The following is a 16,235-nucleotide window of genomic DNA, read 5'->3' as shown; positions in this document are numbered from 1 at the left end:
ATGCTACCATCCAAGGTGTAGAGAGATGCAATTCTGATGTGAAATCATGGATGACATGTAACAAGCTGCAGATGAATGATGATAAAACTGAGGCCATTCTGATCACAACACAAAGACGTTCTCATTCACATCCTTTACCTCAAACAATAAATATCAGCAACACCAACATTAAATTCTCACAATCAGTACGAAACCTAGGTGTTACTCTGGACAGAACTCTCACAATGCACCATCATGTCATGAACATATGCAAGGCTGCATATCTTGAGCTGAGACACATCAGCTCAATTCGCAAATATCTTTCAGTTGATGCCACTAAAACACTTGTATGTCCATTAGTGCTTTCAAGACTGGACTATTGTAACTCAGTTATGTCTGGTTCATCTCAATATCTGCTCCAGAAACTTCAAAAAGTTCAAAACACAGCTGCTTGGATCATATTTAGAGTACCATGACCAGAGCACACCTCCCCGCTGCTCTGTACCCTACACTGGCTATCCATTCGATCCAGAATCAAACATAAAATTTGTTCTCTGTGCTATGTTTCACTGTCGGACTCTAGCCCAACATACCTATCTGACCTCACCCATGCGTACACACCAGCAAGATCCTTACACTCCTCTTCTGACAATCATATACTCATTATTCCCACTATGAAAACCAAGTCATATGGACAGCGTTCTTTTGCATACCAGGGCCCAGCAACGTGGAATGAATTGCCCACTGAACTTAGACACAAAGACACAGTGATCACATTCAAGAGGGCTCTCAAAACTCACTTATTTCGACTGCAAGAACAAACTTAAAGACTGAATAATGTTTCCTACCTTAAATATTCTCAGCATGTTTTTTAAAAAATGTTTTCTAATTTCATGGTGTTTGTTTGTGCAATCATAGCATTATATGTTTTTTATCTTAAAGGTGTTGTCTAATGTTGTAAAGCGCTTAGAGCTTCTAAAGATTAGGCGCTATACGAAGTCCTCATTATTATTATTAACTTAAAAAAATCTACTCCAGCCAACCCCCACCCCATGTTAGATTTCATCATTGGATATAACATCGTATGAATACTGTTAATCACGAAAAATATGCATGATTTCCTTTGCACGCAAAAGACTTTAATAATATCTTGCATATAATCCCTTCTGACTCATGCTCGTCACACAATGAACGAACGATGATGTGGGAGCTCGATTTTTCAACAACAGCTGGGGTTGTGCCAAAAAAAATGGCAATTTTACCGTGTGGATCTTTCTGTCCGACATCATGAATCCTCAGCAACTGCGATACACGTTTTATGTCGTTGTTAAATATTCCTTCATGCAAAGGAAAGTCTTTGTCAGGCAATAAGATCTCAATACCCTCTGCCATTTCTACATTTTATTTACTATCGAGGGAGAATTCCATGTAAGGTTTAACAGTGTTGTTCGATTCATCATTCCCGATATTCTGGAGTATTCATTATTCTCACTGATGCTTATGGGACATTAATCTTGATAGGTTACAAGATCAAAGGACACAGTTCGTAATGTAAAATAGTGTTAATGATTATTATGATTAAATATCATGTGATAATTTTAATGGAGCAGGCTGCGAACTATGAGGATATGAATGAAACGGTATGTGGAGAACTCGCACCATTGAGAATTCGCCCCGACGTATCTGGAGAAGTCGCCCAAGGTTTCTGTAAACATTGGATCACGTTTTGTTTTGGTTGAAAATCCAATTTGTATGAAGAAAGAACAATCGTCTTAAAATTCATAAAATGTACAAAAAAAATCCCACATTTCTATTCTAAACGCATATGTTAATGTGATTTCTCACTTTAAACATAAAGACCCAACCCATGACCTTCTTGAACTTGCAGCCCAGAAAAACCAATTTAATATTTATCTTTCAAAATCATCCAGGTAAATAAATTATTTTAAAAGATAGAAATGTTTACCTTAGAAAAATCTTAATCCAAGTTTCTAATTTTGCAAGTTGTCGCCATGTGTTGAACACACTACAACCTATTTATTGTTATTTCTCTTCAACTTAATAACTTATTAAATTTATAAAATTTTACACTTTTTCAATTATTATATATTATAAACCGGTTTAGTTTGCGTAGTATATCTTGACATTTAGTGGTATTGTTACGTTGAATTTTCTAAAACCAGCTATAAACCCGACCTAGTTCCTCCGTTAAAATGCTGACGTAATGAACCTAAAGTAATATAATCCTTTTCCATAGCTCGATGTATCAACATTACATATTTTCAAAGAGATACGCAGAATAGGCCTACATATGGTAAGTTATGAAAACACAGGGGTATTATTCCGTGTGTCCAGAATTAGGAAACTGTAAGATAATCTCATGTACGATGTAATAAATGGGGATACATTGAATTTCTTACCATCTTGGACACCACGCAGATGATTATATCATCTCGTGTTTGGTAACTTTCAGGCAAACAAGTTTGATATAACGCCTCCAAATAGTGACAGTACCAAACAGCATCAACAACAGTAAACTGCGATTCCGCGATGACTGGTAATAATGGTTCGACATATACAGGGCCGAAGTAAACACTTGCTATTATAAAAGAAGAGGGGAGGGGGTTATATTTGAATTTTCAGTGTGAAAGTTAATCACCATGAATTGTAATCTCATTTTGGTTATATAATAATTCAAGAGACGACATAATAAAGTGGTAACCACCATGGGGCGACATATCCATATTAATATCAATGATCTTTGGGGCGATTTCTCCAGACGCAGTGGGTCGACTTCTCCAACTACTATGGGGCGATGCCACCTGACACCTGGGATGAGTTCTCAAATGGGCGAGTTGTTCGCTATTCGACAAAACGCATAGTGCTCTATATATATATATAAAAATACCTGAATACCTATAATATCTACGATCAGCCTGCGAGAACGCTATTTTGAATCATATAAATAAGTTATAATGGCAAATAAATGAACCAGGACTTACATTTTCATTTAGTCTAATAGAAAGTTACTGTTATGCAACTAAAAGGGTGGTTATAGTGTTATCTCACTATAAAAAGACATTGAAGTATGTTCTTTAATTTAGGCTGCCGTTATATAATATATGCAAAAAGGTAAATATATCTATATATTTTTCTTCTTTATTATATAATATCTGGGTTATTTTTTTTACAAACAAACAATGTATAATATTCATCATCAACTAATAATAAATCATTTCTTGAAGAAACTTCTGAAGCAATGTTATCTTGATATCTACCTCCCTCTACGTGAAATCTATGGCTAGAACATCTAAACATCGAAAACTCCAGAGGATGTAGAAAGGTGATCATGTGCAATTATATTTCTCAACATTTCCTAATGACTTATATTCTTTATAGCATATATATTTTGTTGACTGATTTATATTTTCACTCCAATTTGATAACTAAAATGTTTTAATATCTGACATAATTAATGCATGAACAGCTTTAGGTCGCAGATGTTGTTTTTTATGTTACAAAAAAGTTAGAACAATCTTCATCAATTTTTTCTCTACCAGTTTAACTATAACCACGCGCCATAAATTTTTGTTTCTGATGATTTGAGTTTCTTTCTTCAAAATAACTCTTATTGTCATCAATGATCTAATATAGTTTCGATTTCACCGCCCAGTCTTGTAACTAAAAGGAACACACAATGAAATCCCCCCCCCCCCATAGGTAGATACTTATGTGGTAAGTAAAAGTGTAGACGTAAGTATTAAAAGACTGAAAAATTAATATACTAACAAACAAACGAGAAATGAATACTTGAAATGAGAGGAAAAAAGTTTAAATAAAAAATATATGAATCTATACACGATAAAAAAAAATGAACAAGAGGATAATAAATGCCACTAAAATTTCGGAAATGGACATTCTTAATTACTAAAACCAGGAAGGGGAATATAATATGCAAATTAGAGCAATGACTGGGGGTTACTTTTGAATTAGTGTTTAATTTCCCGTTTTTATTAGACCAAGAAAACAGAACAATTATCTTCTTTATCGACAAATCACTATTCTCCATTTATTACAGTGGCTGATTTCCCATCAGGCAAAAAGGGCAGTTGCATAGGACGGCTAATTTTAAAGTATGAAATTCTGGATCGTTACAAAATAATTTATTCTGCAAAAAAAGAGCTCTAGTTACATTTGTCCATCTTTTAAAAGAGTGAAGATTTTTAAAGGTACGGCCTTTTATGCCTAGTTGTAAAATACTCAACATCCAATAATATACTATTCATCTGACAGTAATCAATCACCCAACATCCCGTTATTTGCCATTAACAAACTATTCACCAAACTATATTCAATCTACTATCCACTATCCAATAGTCATGTATCTACTCATCTTCGCTAGCCAAGGTTCCGAGAACCCTATCTACACCTTAGCGGAATATTGGTGCTTTGTCCTAGCGACATCTATTGGATGTCATGTATTGCCTCCCTTAGTATGTTATGCCAAATAACCAATAGCTTTTTGCATTGTGCATCGGCCGAAAACGGTGGAGGCAATTGACCTAAAAAAAAAAGATACCTTGTAGGTTTAACATCTGAAGTATGTCATGCACCAGTGGGAAGCAATTACGGGTATATCTGAGTGAACGGTGTATGTGCAAACACGGACCGGCAGTGGAAACTTATTCATTTATCAGTCCATCCAAGTTTTGTGCACCCCTTGACTCGATCACGCAGGAACAGTGTTCAAATTTGAACAACTTAAGTTTGATTGTATGCGGTGGCTTGCCGCCGCATCAAATGAAATTCACAGACATGACGCAGATAAATGTCTGTTCGATACGCCAAGGTGTAGATAAGGTTATCGGAACCTTGGCTAGCAAAGATGGGTATCTACTATCTAGAAACATGTTATATAATATCAACCCCAGTTGTATACTATCCTGAACCAAATTAGCTGCTATCCGACACCTAGTTATATAATACACTGGTCAACAGTGAAATCATTACTGACTTGAAAAGGCCCTAATCTGTTGTTTTTTGGTGTGCCGAACACGAATATAACCGTGAAAAATTTGTATTGGCTCTCGTTTTGAAGATATTCATATACCTCATTTTCTATGTTTCACTGTGTAAATTTCTCCAGTAGGACTGCAGCAACATCCGGAATAATGATGTAACATTGCATAATACCATCATGCTCACATCATCCACAGTTGATTGCATCATTTTCTGATGCAATGCAATACTAATGCCATGCGGCTGCTGAAGTAAGTTGACGTCAGCAGTGTACTATACATGTGTAGGCCTATTATACTAATGCCAGGCGGCTGCTGAAGCTGACGTAAGCAGTGTACTATATAAAGCCCAATCAGATAGGTTCAGCATTTAAAATATTTTAGACGTTGTGCGAGACAGTTCAAGCTACTGTTACATAAAACTTATTATTTTATCCATTTACGTACAATAAAGAACAGTAATGCCTCGAAAGTGTGTTAATACCGCGGACAATTTTTGCTATATTTGTGGGGAAGTGACATTTGCCAACCAGAAGAAAAGTATCAATTCTCAAGTGAAGAAGGCATATCATCTTTACTTCGGATGCAAGGTTGGTGACCAAGACAAGCCTTGGGCTCCGCATATATGCTGTGCTACATGTACAACACAGCTTTCACAGTGGTTGAATTGCAAAAGGTCATCAATGCCGTTTGCAGTCCCAATGGTGTGGAGAGAGCCAAGCAACCACCTAAATGACTGTTACTTCTGCTTGGTTCCTCCTCTTTCCAGCGGAATAACGAAGCGAAAGAAGTCGAGAATAGTCTACCCAAACATTCCGTCTGCATTGAGACCAGTTCCACATGGTGAGGGACTTCCTATTCCAGAACCTCCAGCAGAATATTCTCTTGATTCATCTGACGAAGACAAAGGTGAGTCGACCTGTTCTTCTCCTGGTCCATCAGCATGCAGTGATCCAGATTTTCACTGTGGTGCATCATCAACCCCACACAGAATAACACAGGAAGAACTAAATGACCTGATTCGTGATTTGGACTTATCAAAGAACAAGGCAGAATTGCTAGGATCAAGACTCCAACAATGGAATCTTCTAGAAGAAGATGTCACAATTACTGCATATCGAAAGCGCCACCAGCAATTGGAGCCTTTCTTCAGAAAGGAAAGTAATCTGATATTCTGTTCCGATATTGAGGGCCTCATGAATGCTTTAAAAATCACTCATGACCCACAAGAATGGAGACTATCTGTGGACTCTTCGAAACTGAGTCTCAAGGCTGTGCTTTTGCACAATGGAAACATTCTTCCATCTATTCCAGTAGCGTATGCTGTCCACATGAAAGAGACATACGATAACTTAAGGCAGCTACTGAATTCCATTGAGTATAACAAGTACAGCTGGCACCTCTGTGGTGATTTGAAGGTAGTTGCCCTTTTAATGGGACTGCAGCAAGGATATACAAAATACATGTGTTTCTTATGCGAGTGGGATAGCCGAGCAAGGGAAATGCACTACATGAGGAAGGAATGGACTCACAGGCAGAATGTAGCCATTGGAGAGAAGAATATCCAACACCCAGCTCTGGTTGAGGCTCAGAAAATCTTGCTACCACCCCTTCACATCAAACTAGGTTTGATGAAGAACTTCGTGAAAGCCATTGACCGGACTTTGCCAGCATTCCGATACCTGCATGAAAAATTCCCTCGACTCAGCGAAGCAAAGATTAAAGAGGGAGTTTTTGTGGGTCCTCAGATTCGAGAGCTTTTCAAAGATGACCGGTTCAACAACTTGCTGGAAGGTGACGCGAAACAAGCATGGAATGCTTTTCGCCTAGTTTCTACAAACTTCCTCGGAAATGTTAGGGCAGAAAACTATAAGGAACTAGTAGAAGACATGTTGATGAAGTATAAGAAACTTGGCTGCAATATGTCTCTAAAGATTCACTTCCTTCATTCCCATTTGGATTTCTTTCCTAGCAACTGTGGTATTGTTAGTGATGAACACGGCGAACGTTTTCATCAAGATATCGCAACAATGGAACAAAGATACCAGGGAAAATGGTCCACTACAATGCTGGCTGACTACTGCTGGACACTCCTCAGAGATGCTCCCGAACAGCTGTACAAGAGACAGGCGAAGAAATCTAAGATGTAGTCAATGACTTGATTTTTTATAGGTAGGCTATTACAGTTGACCTTTTACTATTGGAATGCATTTCGTTATGTAAACATTAATTTCTTGCAGATTACAAAAAAACTAGAGCCAATTTTGCAATTTGACTGTCATATTCGTGTTCAGCACATAAAAATTGATAAGAATTGACTAATTTTATTTCAGTAACATGACTTTTGTAAAAATTTGTTGTCCAGTGATATCAGACCCCAAACAAAACAACAATCTTCAGAATCTTTGCGTATCAATATCCAATTATTTACCATCCAGGACCAGTATTTCACTATGTACTATGTACTGTTTCTTTTTCCTTCAGCTTGCATTTCCAGTGATTAGAAACTGATGAATTTTGGAATCAAGATAAAGATTTCATAAATTGGATTTTCAGTGAATATAAACAAGCGAATTTTGGAATCAAGATAAAGATTTCATAAACTGCATTTTCAGTGAATATAAACAAGTTAATTTTGGAATCAAACATTTTTTATCTTTTGATTTTGAGATATCAGTTAAAATATGTAACAAGTATCGTGTATTGTTTTCCACTTCAGACTGCATTTTCTGTGAAAACAAAATAACGAATTTCAGAATCAAGATAAAGATTTCCAAGACTGCATTTTCAGTGAATATAAATTAAACATTTTGGAATCAACCCAGAGAATTTGTAATGGAAAGCTGACCTGTGTGTTTGTCACATTCTTTTCTTGAAAACAGTACCATTAGATAACCCCCACCTTATATAATATAAAATCCTAACATTACTAATTATTGTTATTATTCATTATCGGGGGAGGGGAGATTTCAAGAAAGTGCTACATTTAAGCAGAACAGATACATTTATGATTTAAAATGTAAATCGTTCTTTGTGAAAAATTAAGTGTGCCTGTTTGTGAAACAAAAAGGTGGGAGGGGACCTTATTATGTAACACTATCGACGTGATCCTTGGACATTTGGATCACTGTAATGTGTGTGTGTGTGTGTGTGTGTGTGTGTGTGAAGAGGCTATGCTCTTAGAATAAGTAACAGAAGAGAGTGAAAGACAACAACCTTTGTAAAATTTAACAAATAATTTATTTCTCTATAATACAAAGTGAAAATGAGAAAAAAGAACTTACGGTACTACAAATTAAATCCCAAAATAATCCAAGAATTAAAGACACAAGTCCTAATAATTTAAAGTCCTGATTAAAATTTAGTACAAGTTCAGAATAAATCCAAAAACTGACGGTAATCTTATGTCTGTGGTAGCTTATAGAGTGTTGAAGAACCAACATTCTTTTGTTGAATCACAGTAATATAAATCCAGGTTTGAATTCACTATAAATTCCAGTGAATGTCTCTATCCAAGAATTTTATCAGAGCACATTTTTATTTCCAGAGAAGAAAACAATTGCTTGAATTCAATGATTTGAAGAAATCAATTTTCCAGCCCAAAAATGAAATACTGAACACAACATATAATACAACGTAAAAGTGCTATGTTTTTAAAGCACAATTGAAAAAATCAAAATTATATAGTTCTCTACTTGACCGCAGGTCACAATTAGTACTTTAAAAAACAAAACACATTACCTAATGAAAAATAACGTTCTAGAATGATCCTTATGCTTACAAAATACAAACCTTAGTCTGGATTATGTAAAATTCACTTAGGAAATTCCAAAACCTAGACGTAGAATCAAATAAACATATTTACTTCTATTAATAATAAAACTGACTTTAATCACATACACACAGAGAATAATTTAGCTATGTATTAGTTGTTTACACAAAATAAAATAAAACAGTCAGCTTGGGTCAAAGAGAAATTAACTCAATTTGGACAAGATCAAGTCGAACATACAATGTTACATTACAATAGCATATATTGAAAAAATAAAAAAATAACTAACAAACAATTAAATTAAATATACATAACAGCGTGTTTAAGAGAGATATTGTATGGTTGTTTTTGCGCTTGTGTATTTTTATTTTATCATTATTTATATGACAAGCCACTGAACATATGTTTTATTGTTGTTGTTGCTGTTGTGGGGTTTATCGCCATTTTTCAGCACACGATAGGCTATACATGGCGGCCGGTATTAATTGTGGAGGCAGAATCCGGGAAAACCCCGGAAAGAACCACCGACCCACGAGAAGCTACTGGCAAGCTTTCTCACATACCCACATTGGCTGAAAACTTATGTTTTATTTTTGGTATGAGTAGTGAGGTCGGGCACCCTAGGGTCTATGGGACTTCTATGTTAGAAATGGGTGTTTTTTCCCTGTGGTCTATGGGAATTTTACATGGGTGGGATACTTTAGGGACAATGGGACTTTAACATAGCAACAAGGGATTGTGACTGTATAGCGACAAGGGAAATTTAACAAAACGATAAGGAATTGGGTTTGTGTAGCGACAAGGGATTGGGACTGTCTAAGGTCAATGGGAATTTAACATGGGTGGGATACTGTAGGGTTAATGGGAATTTAATATAAGATATGTATAGCGACAATGTATTGGGTCAGCAGCAGAGAGGGCTAATCCCACAAACTATTTCGCTTAACAGAGCCTTCTATAGACAACATTTTAGATAGAGTGATTCTTTTCACAAAATAAACCCTCAAGTCAGTAAACATGACAAAATAGGATTTCTCTGCTGACTTGAAGGGTTATCTCATAAAAATATCTACCTATACAACTATTTCTGCTAATACAAGGGTCTATCTTGCGAAAACACTCTGTGGTGTTCAGCCCTCTCTGCTGCTCTATAGTTCGAGAGGTCGCCGCCTACAGCTGCCAGACGTTGAAATACTCTTTATAAAATGCATTGATGCTGTAAACGCAGTGACGCAATCATCATTGTCGCCGTTGTCGTCGCCGTCTCTGCTGCTCTCTAGTTAAAAATTGTATCTAACCCAACTCGATACCGTGTTCGAGGATCATATAAATTTATCGTTACAAATCCGTGTGGTTTTGCCTACTAAAGAAATGTTTAAACTTATTCATATCCATATCGCCGCTGCACCAAGTCTGATGTATATTTCGTAACGTGTGTGTGTCAACGCCGTTGAATAACGCAAGAATGTTACAGTTGTCCCTGATCACTTTCGGGATTTGTGTATATCGTTGAGTTACATAAATCACATCCACGTTTTTATGTCTGCCACGTGAAAATATCCTGGCAGGATTTGATTGTTTGTCTAACATCACATCATCGTACACGACTAAATTGTTAATTCTCCCATCAATATCATCGATACTTGGTGATTCATCAATACTAGTAATAAATTCAACAACATCATCACCGTCGTTTAGCGACTTTACACTTTCATTAAAATCTTTTAACACGCTGTAGCATCGCTGATCGTCCACAGATGGAGCTACCAAATACAACTTATCCCACTTCGTCCACTTCATTATTAAATTAAGTAACAACTGCGTCTTACCGCTCCCAGATGGGCCTATAATTATCATTCGAATTGAATTTGGTAGCACTGAGTTATGTTTGATTGGCTCTCGCCGTTTTGTAGCAGAAAAGTCAGTGATCTCCATTAGATATATTATAAAATAATATGGATTTATATTGTGTGAAATGTAGAACACGTACCCCAACTGCGGACATAACAACCACTACAACAAAAAATAATCGATCTGCGCTTACAGGCAAGTGTGAACGATGCGGTACAAAAAAGTTTAAATTTATTCCGTCAAGTAAACAAAAAAAGGAGGTGATATCGCAGCCAAGTTAGCAAAGTTACCAGGAGCTCCGTGGGCTAAATACCCAGGAGAAAAACATCTTCCAGGATATAATTACTGTGGTCCTGGAACCCGACTTGATATCAGACTTGATGCCTTAGATCAGCCCAATCCAGGTGAGTATCCGATAAACGCTATTGATAAGGCGTGTCATGCGCATGATGTAGCTTACCGAAGTAAGGATTTGCAACAGCGCCATCTCGCGGATGTGAAATTATTCACGCGTTAAATGCCATCACTGATAAATCTTTCAAAGAAAAGTTAGCTAGTTGGTTAATAAAATCTGCAATGAAAGGTAAATTAGCGCTAGGTGCTGGTAATTAATTATAATGGAGTCGATTTATTATTCCCCAAAAGGATATTGGAGAGGTAGCGCAGCAATTAGTAAACTTGCTGAAGCAGCAAAAGTTACGCGCGTTACTGCTAAAAATTGGTTATCCCGACAGGCAATATGGCAAATTTATCTACGGGGTCCTAAACAAATTCACTTTGCGCATTTTAATGTTAGTGTACCAAATGAAGTTCACCAAGCCGATATATTATTTCTGCCACACGATACTATTAAAATCCGAAGACGTCAAAACACATACAAGTACGCGTTAACTGTAGTTGATGTTGCAAGTAGATACAAAGATGCGGAACCGTTAGCGACTAAAACAGCATCTGAGGTTGCTTCTGCGTTTGAACAAATTTATCAACGAGGTGGTGGACCACAAAGTGGTCTACGATGGCCACAGCTGCTACAAGTTGATCCTGGCAAAGAATTTCAAGGTGCAGTATCGTCGTTGATGAAGCAACATAACGTTACCATCAGACGAGGGCATACTGAAATTCACCGTGATCAGGCAATTGTTGAGCGATTTAATCGAACACTTGCTGAGCGGCTATTTGGATATCAGTACGCGAAGGAATTCATTCAGGATACGAGATCTCGTGAATGGGTTGCAAGATTACCAAGTGTGATAGTTGCGCTAAATAATGAAATTACTCGAACAACCAACATGAAACCTGCCATCGCGATCACAAAAAAAATATATACCTGTGCAACGTGATTCTTCAGCACAACCAGTACTGGGTAATGTCACTGTGAGATATTTATATGAACCAGGTGAACTTGAAGGTGGTAGCGCGAGAGCGACTGATCCTATTTGGAGTGTTACTACACATAAAATATCTAACATAGCAAGATCCACTGGTAGACCCGCAATATACAGGTTGGATTCAGCTGCTCCTCAACGTGGATTTACACGTCAGCAACTGCAGGTAATTCCCGAGGACACACAATTGCCACCCCAATCACTCAACTAGCGCCAGCGCCAAGGATGCCAGCACCCCGACGTCGATTACACTCAAGACAGGTCAACATCGTATTTTCTCGTGTATGACCGCGGCTGTTATCTTTTCTATCTACGGTAAATTGTCTTGAATTTTTATTCGAATACTGCCATAGCATTATACAATTACAGCTCGCACAGTGATTATTCTGCTGTTGTTTTAACGCGTTAATAAATTCAACATCAAGGTCGAAATCGCGATTATTTTTTTTGTCACTCTGTTTGTAACCGGCTAATTTTCTTTTGATTATCTCGCTGCTGTTTTCATCGCTATCAGTTATTAACTCTTCCAAGACAATTCTTCGCAGTTGAGATATTCTTCTGACTCTGGACACAGCTAAGTAAACTAAGTTTGACCATTCGATTCGATCATCAACGATCCAGACAGTTGTATCACTGATAGTCAGTCCTTGAGAGGAATGAATTGTCATTGCGTATCCCAGTGTGCACGGGGATTAGTTCATTTTTAGTGCGTCTTTGACAGCATTAATGTCAACTAGCACAATATCATTCAATGCTAAATTCTGTTTCCTTGACTCTGTCCCAGGAATATCAACATCTATATTCTGTAACCGCGTATCAGCTGGTCTATAACACAGCGGCGTTGGCAACATTGGAAATTTCTCCCGTTGTAATTGAAATAGTTGCTGTTGAAGTGTGTCTCTGATTATCTTTCTACTTGCCACTATCAAATCGTCTGGTTTCCATGTTTTCCAAAAGTCGCTCATTGAAGTTTCAGGAATCATCTCGCGTATGATTTCACATTGAATTTTATTCGGTTGTAATCTGATTAATGTTTTAAATTCCTTCAACGTTGCATCAAGTGCTCTATGATCATCAGATACTTCTTCGTAGTGGTCAACAAAATCTTTTAACCAATCATGTGGAGATGGACCAACAAAGGGAGGTGGCTGACCGTGATCGCCGCACATAACCACTGCAGTATTCGCTGTTAGCAGCCAATCCAGAAACAATTTTAATATATCTAATGACACTGTGCATATCTCATCCCAAATTATTTTCCCGGGAATATGTTTTGTTCCCATTCGATCTGGAGTCCATACACCACCGCTGTATTTGAAAAAGCTGTGCCAAGTGCAAGAATTGACTCCTCGTTGTTTCATCTCCCTGGCGAGTCTGTGTGTAGGTGTTAGCACAATCATATCTGAATTGAAAATCTTTGATTTTCCACGAAATAATTCAATCGCTGGAGTTGTCTTACCAGACCCGCCTGGTCCGTTCAAATAAACGGTTTTGTGTCTAGTGATTGGATCATACACAGATGGTGCAGAAGACATCTCTGATAATTCTGATTTACAATAATCATCCTTAATCGTAACATCAGCGGATTCACAATATCCATGTAACATCTCCGCTTTTATTCTCCACGAACTCCATGATTCATCGTTGCTTGTAAAACGAGCCAGTGATTCTGAGTATCTTTTATTGATATAAAATGAATCTGTTGCAACTCTAACTGCGGTGTCAGGAAATCGATTTATCATGACAGCAAATTTATAGAAACATAAGCCAGCATCGAAGATCTTAAATGTGTGTATTGAGGCGATTCTCCGCTAATATAGCTTACAATTGTGCCCAACTTTTCCCGGTCGGACAAGCGCGCGTCCTGTCGATTACAAAACATATTTCTCGCAACGGCGTCAGCAATTATAAAATCTAATTCAGCATCATCGATAATCATCCGCGAGTGATGTAGTTTATGATCAAATGCACCACCTTGAGTAAATTTACCGATTATTCCTCTTCCGAGATCTATTGCTGTTTTTTCACTATTGCTGAGTTTGATCTCGAGAACTTTAGGAGCTTCACCGACAATGACATCCATGGGAGTATTTGGACTCTCTCGTGCATACTCGCCAATGACATCGTCTACACTGATACGCTCCGGTATTGGTAACCAAACTGAAGTCTGCGGTCGATATGATATGATTGCTTCACTGACCGTCAACGATACCAGTATTTGGCTGTGAAGCATATATCGCAATAACACTATTGGTGCCCAACGCTTTTCACTAAAGTGTCTGCCAAACCAAACATAACAGCATGGATGAAGTTTTTCAGCAAATTCAAACGAAGTCACACGAGCAAATCCTGCCAAGTCAAAGTCGGGTAAATGGCCGTTTATAGCAACTCGTGTCATCGAGTTCGTGGGATGTCCAAATCGCTTCAAATATTCGTTACACTCGCCCATACCGAGAAAGCTTCCCGGGTAGCACGCAGTCATATCCACGGAAATCATATCCCGGTGGTCATACCGGGTATTCCACAGCCCGCCATGTCCATACTCGACACAACTCAATTGTATATCCGAAAGAAACTCACTTCGGGTTGGTCTCCACGAATTTCTTTCTCTTGCAGCGTGGGCGACAACACTCGGAACTGTAAAACAATTAGTTAATAACTGCTTGGTGTTTTCTTCGATTTTCGCATATTTCTCTGCGAGTTTTTTCATTTTGTTGTTGCAGAGACTCCGTCCGGTATAATTCGCCGTTGGGTTTTACAAATTGATCATACTCGCCATCTTCGGAACTTTTAAACAACCACATCGACACAGGGTTGGTTTTGCTTATCTGTTTAATAAAATCAAATATGTTCCCGCGATAATATTTCACAACACGATCCCGCGGAAATATTGTTACTGCGTTAGTCCAAGCGTGAGCGTTATGATCAATGATATTTATTGGAGCCCCGTATCGATTATATTTCGATTTGTATAATACTTCCTCTGTTATCGTTGTTACGGTTATGGGAAATCTTTTTCTAGCTCGGCGACATCGTTTATTGATGCTCCTGTGTGTTTGACCCGCTCAGCCCACGCTGTTATTTTGGACTGTCTTAACGCAGTCAGACCGTTTCCCCGCATCGCATTTTTAAAATGTTCCATTACTCGCTCGGCTACACAATTCAGCGTCGATGACGTAGTCGTCAACGACGAAGTCGTCCTCATCGGGGTGAGTTTATCAATTTTTGGTTTTTTTATCGGATAGATTCCATAAATAATCGCGGTCACATGATATGCTCGAGCGTAATATGGTTTATCAATCCCAGTCAGCATTCCTGGTTTGGAATCGCTACTTACAAAATGGTCTTTCCGCTAGCAAGGACAGGGTCGAATTTGTCACGGATAATCCACGTATCGGAATCTGCTTGCACAATAAATTTTATTCTGAAAAAATATTTCCGACTGCCTTGATATCCATCAAAGAGATAATTGATAATCGTTTTCGCCCGTGCATCATTCATTGTAGCATCGATGACAGAGTCAACATTGACAGAGTCGTCGCGTATAATTTTAAATGACGACCACACGTGAGATGCGCCGTCGTCGCGGAATTCTTTTTTGGCATTCCTGATAATATCAAACAGATCAGTCAGGGAACGTCGTCGCGAGTCAGGGGTTAGTCTGTCAAGATCGAATCTCCCGGTGCCAATGGTAGATAATCTTTCAAATTCCTCCATATTATATTTAAGACAAATATTTAAATAAGAAAATATTATATATAGAATGAATAAATGCAAGTGGCTTGGTACAAAATCATCAACTCCTTGTAATGAATCCTGCAGAGGTGAATTCTGGGGGACATTCCCAAAGCATCCGAAGTGGGAGTTTAGGGCCAATACCGTGTCTGCGATGTGGTGTTGGGGTCAGGAGTAAAACACAGGTATGTGCAAATTGCAGAGGAAAACGATACCGTAAACTCAAACGATATTACAACAAAAAAAAAAAAATAACGACGTTGCGCTGAAATCCGAGCGTGATTATTTAAATAAGTTTTCAGACAAATTATAAATTAGACAAATATATTATTATATAAATGAGCCAAGAATTTGTCCCACATCCAACCATTGAAAATTATGAAGCATCTCGCGAGTGAATAGTCAGAAATTGCAGATTGAAAAAACCAGTTGGTGTTGTTAATAATACTGGTTATTTAATGTTTACTGTAGGGAAAAAGAGGTATCTTAATCACA

The 16,235-nt window shown here is 37.8% G+C and overlaps 1 protein-coding gene across 2 annotated transcripts in view; it reads right to left on the bottom strand.

Moving 5' to 3' along the window:
- LOC149807394 (ankyrin repeat domain-containing protein 13C-like) overlaps window positions 1-1,413 on the bottom strand; it is a 113,886-nt gene extending 112,473 nt beyond the window's left edge. For both annotated transcript variants that reach the window (XM_089966224.1, XM_089966232.1), the window contains exon 1: window positions 1,242-1,413. In XM_089966224.1, coding sequence (XP_089822350.1) covers window positions 1,242-1,371 — 130 coding nt within the window. In that variant the 5' untranslated portion in view covers window positions 1,372-1,413. The remainder of the gene's footprint in view (window positions 1-1,241) is intronic.
- Between the last annotated feature and the right edge of the window lie 14,822 nt (window positions 1,414-16,235).

This window comes from Sinohyriopsis cumingii, chromosome 1 (genome assembly GCF_028554795.1).
Source record: "Sinohyriopsis cumingii isolate HCF-2022 chromosome 1, ASM2855479v2, whole genome shotgun sequence".
NCBI classification, from domain to species: domain Eukaryota; kingdom Metazoa; phylum Mollusca; class Bivalvia; order Unionida; family Unionidae; genus Sinohyriopsis; species Sinohyriopsis cumingii.
The sequence above is the reverse complement of the archived record's forward strand: the minus strand, read 5'-3'. Positions and strand labels throughout refer to the sequence as shown.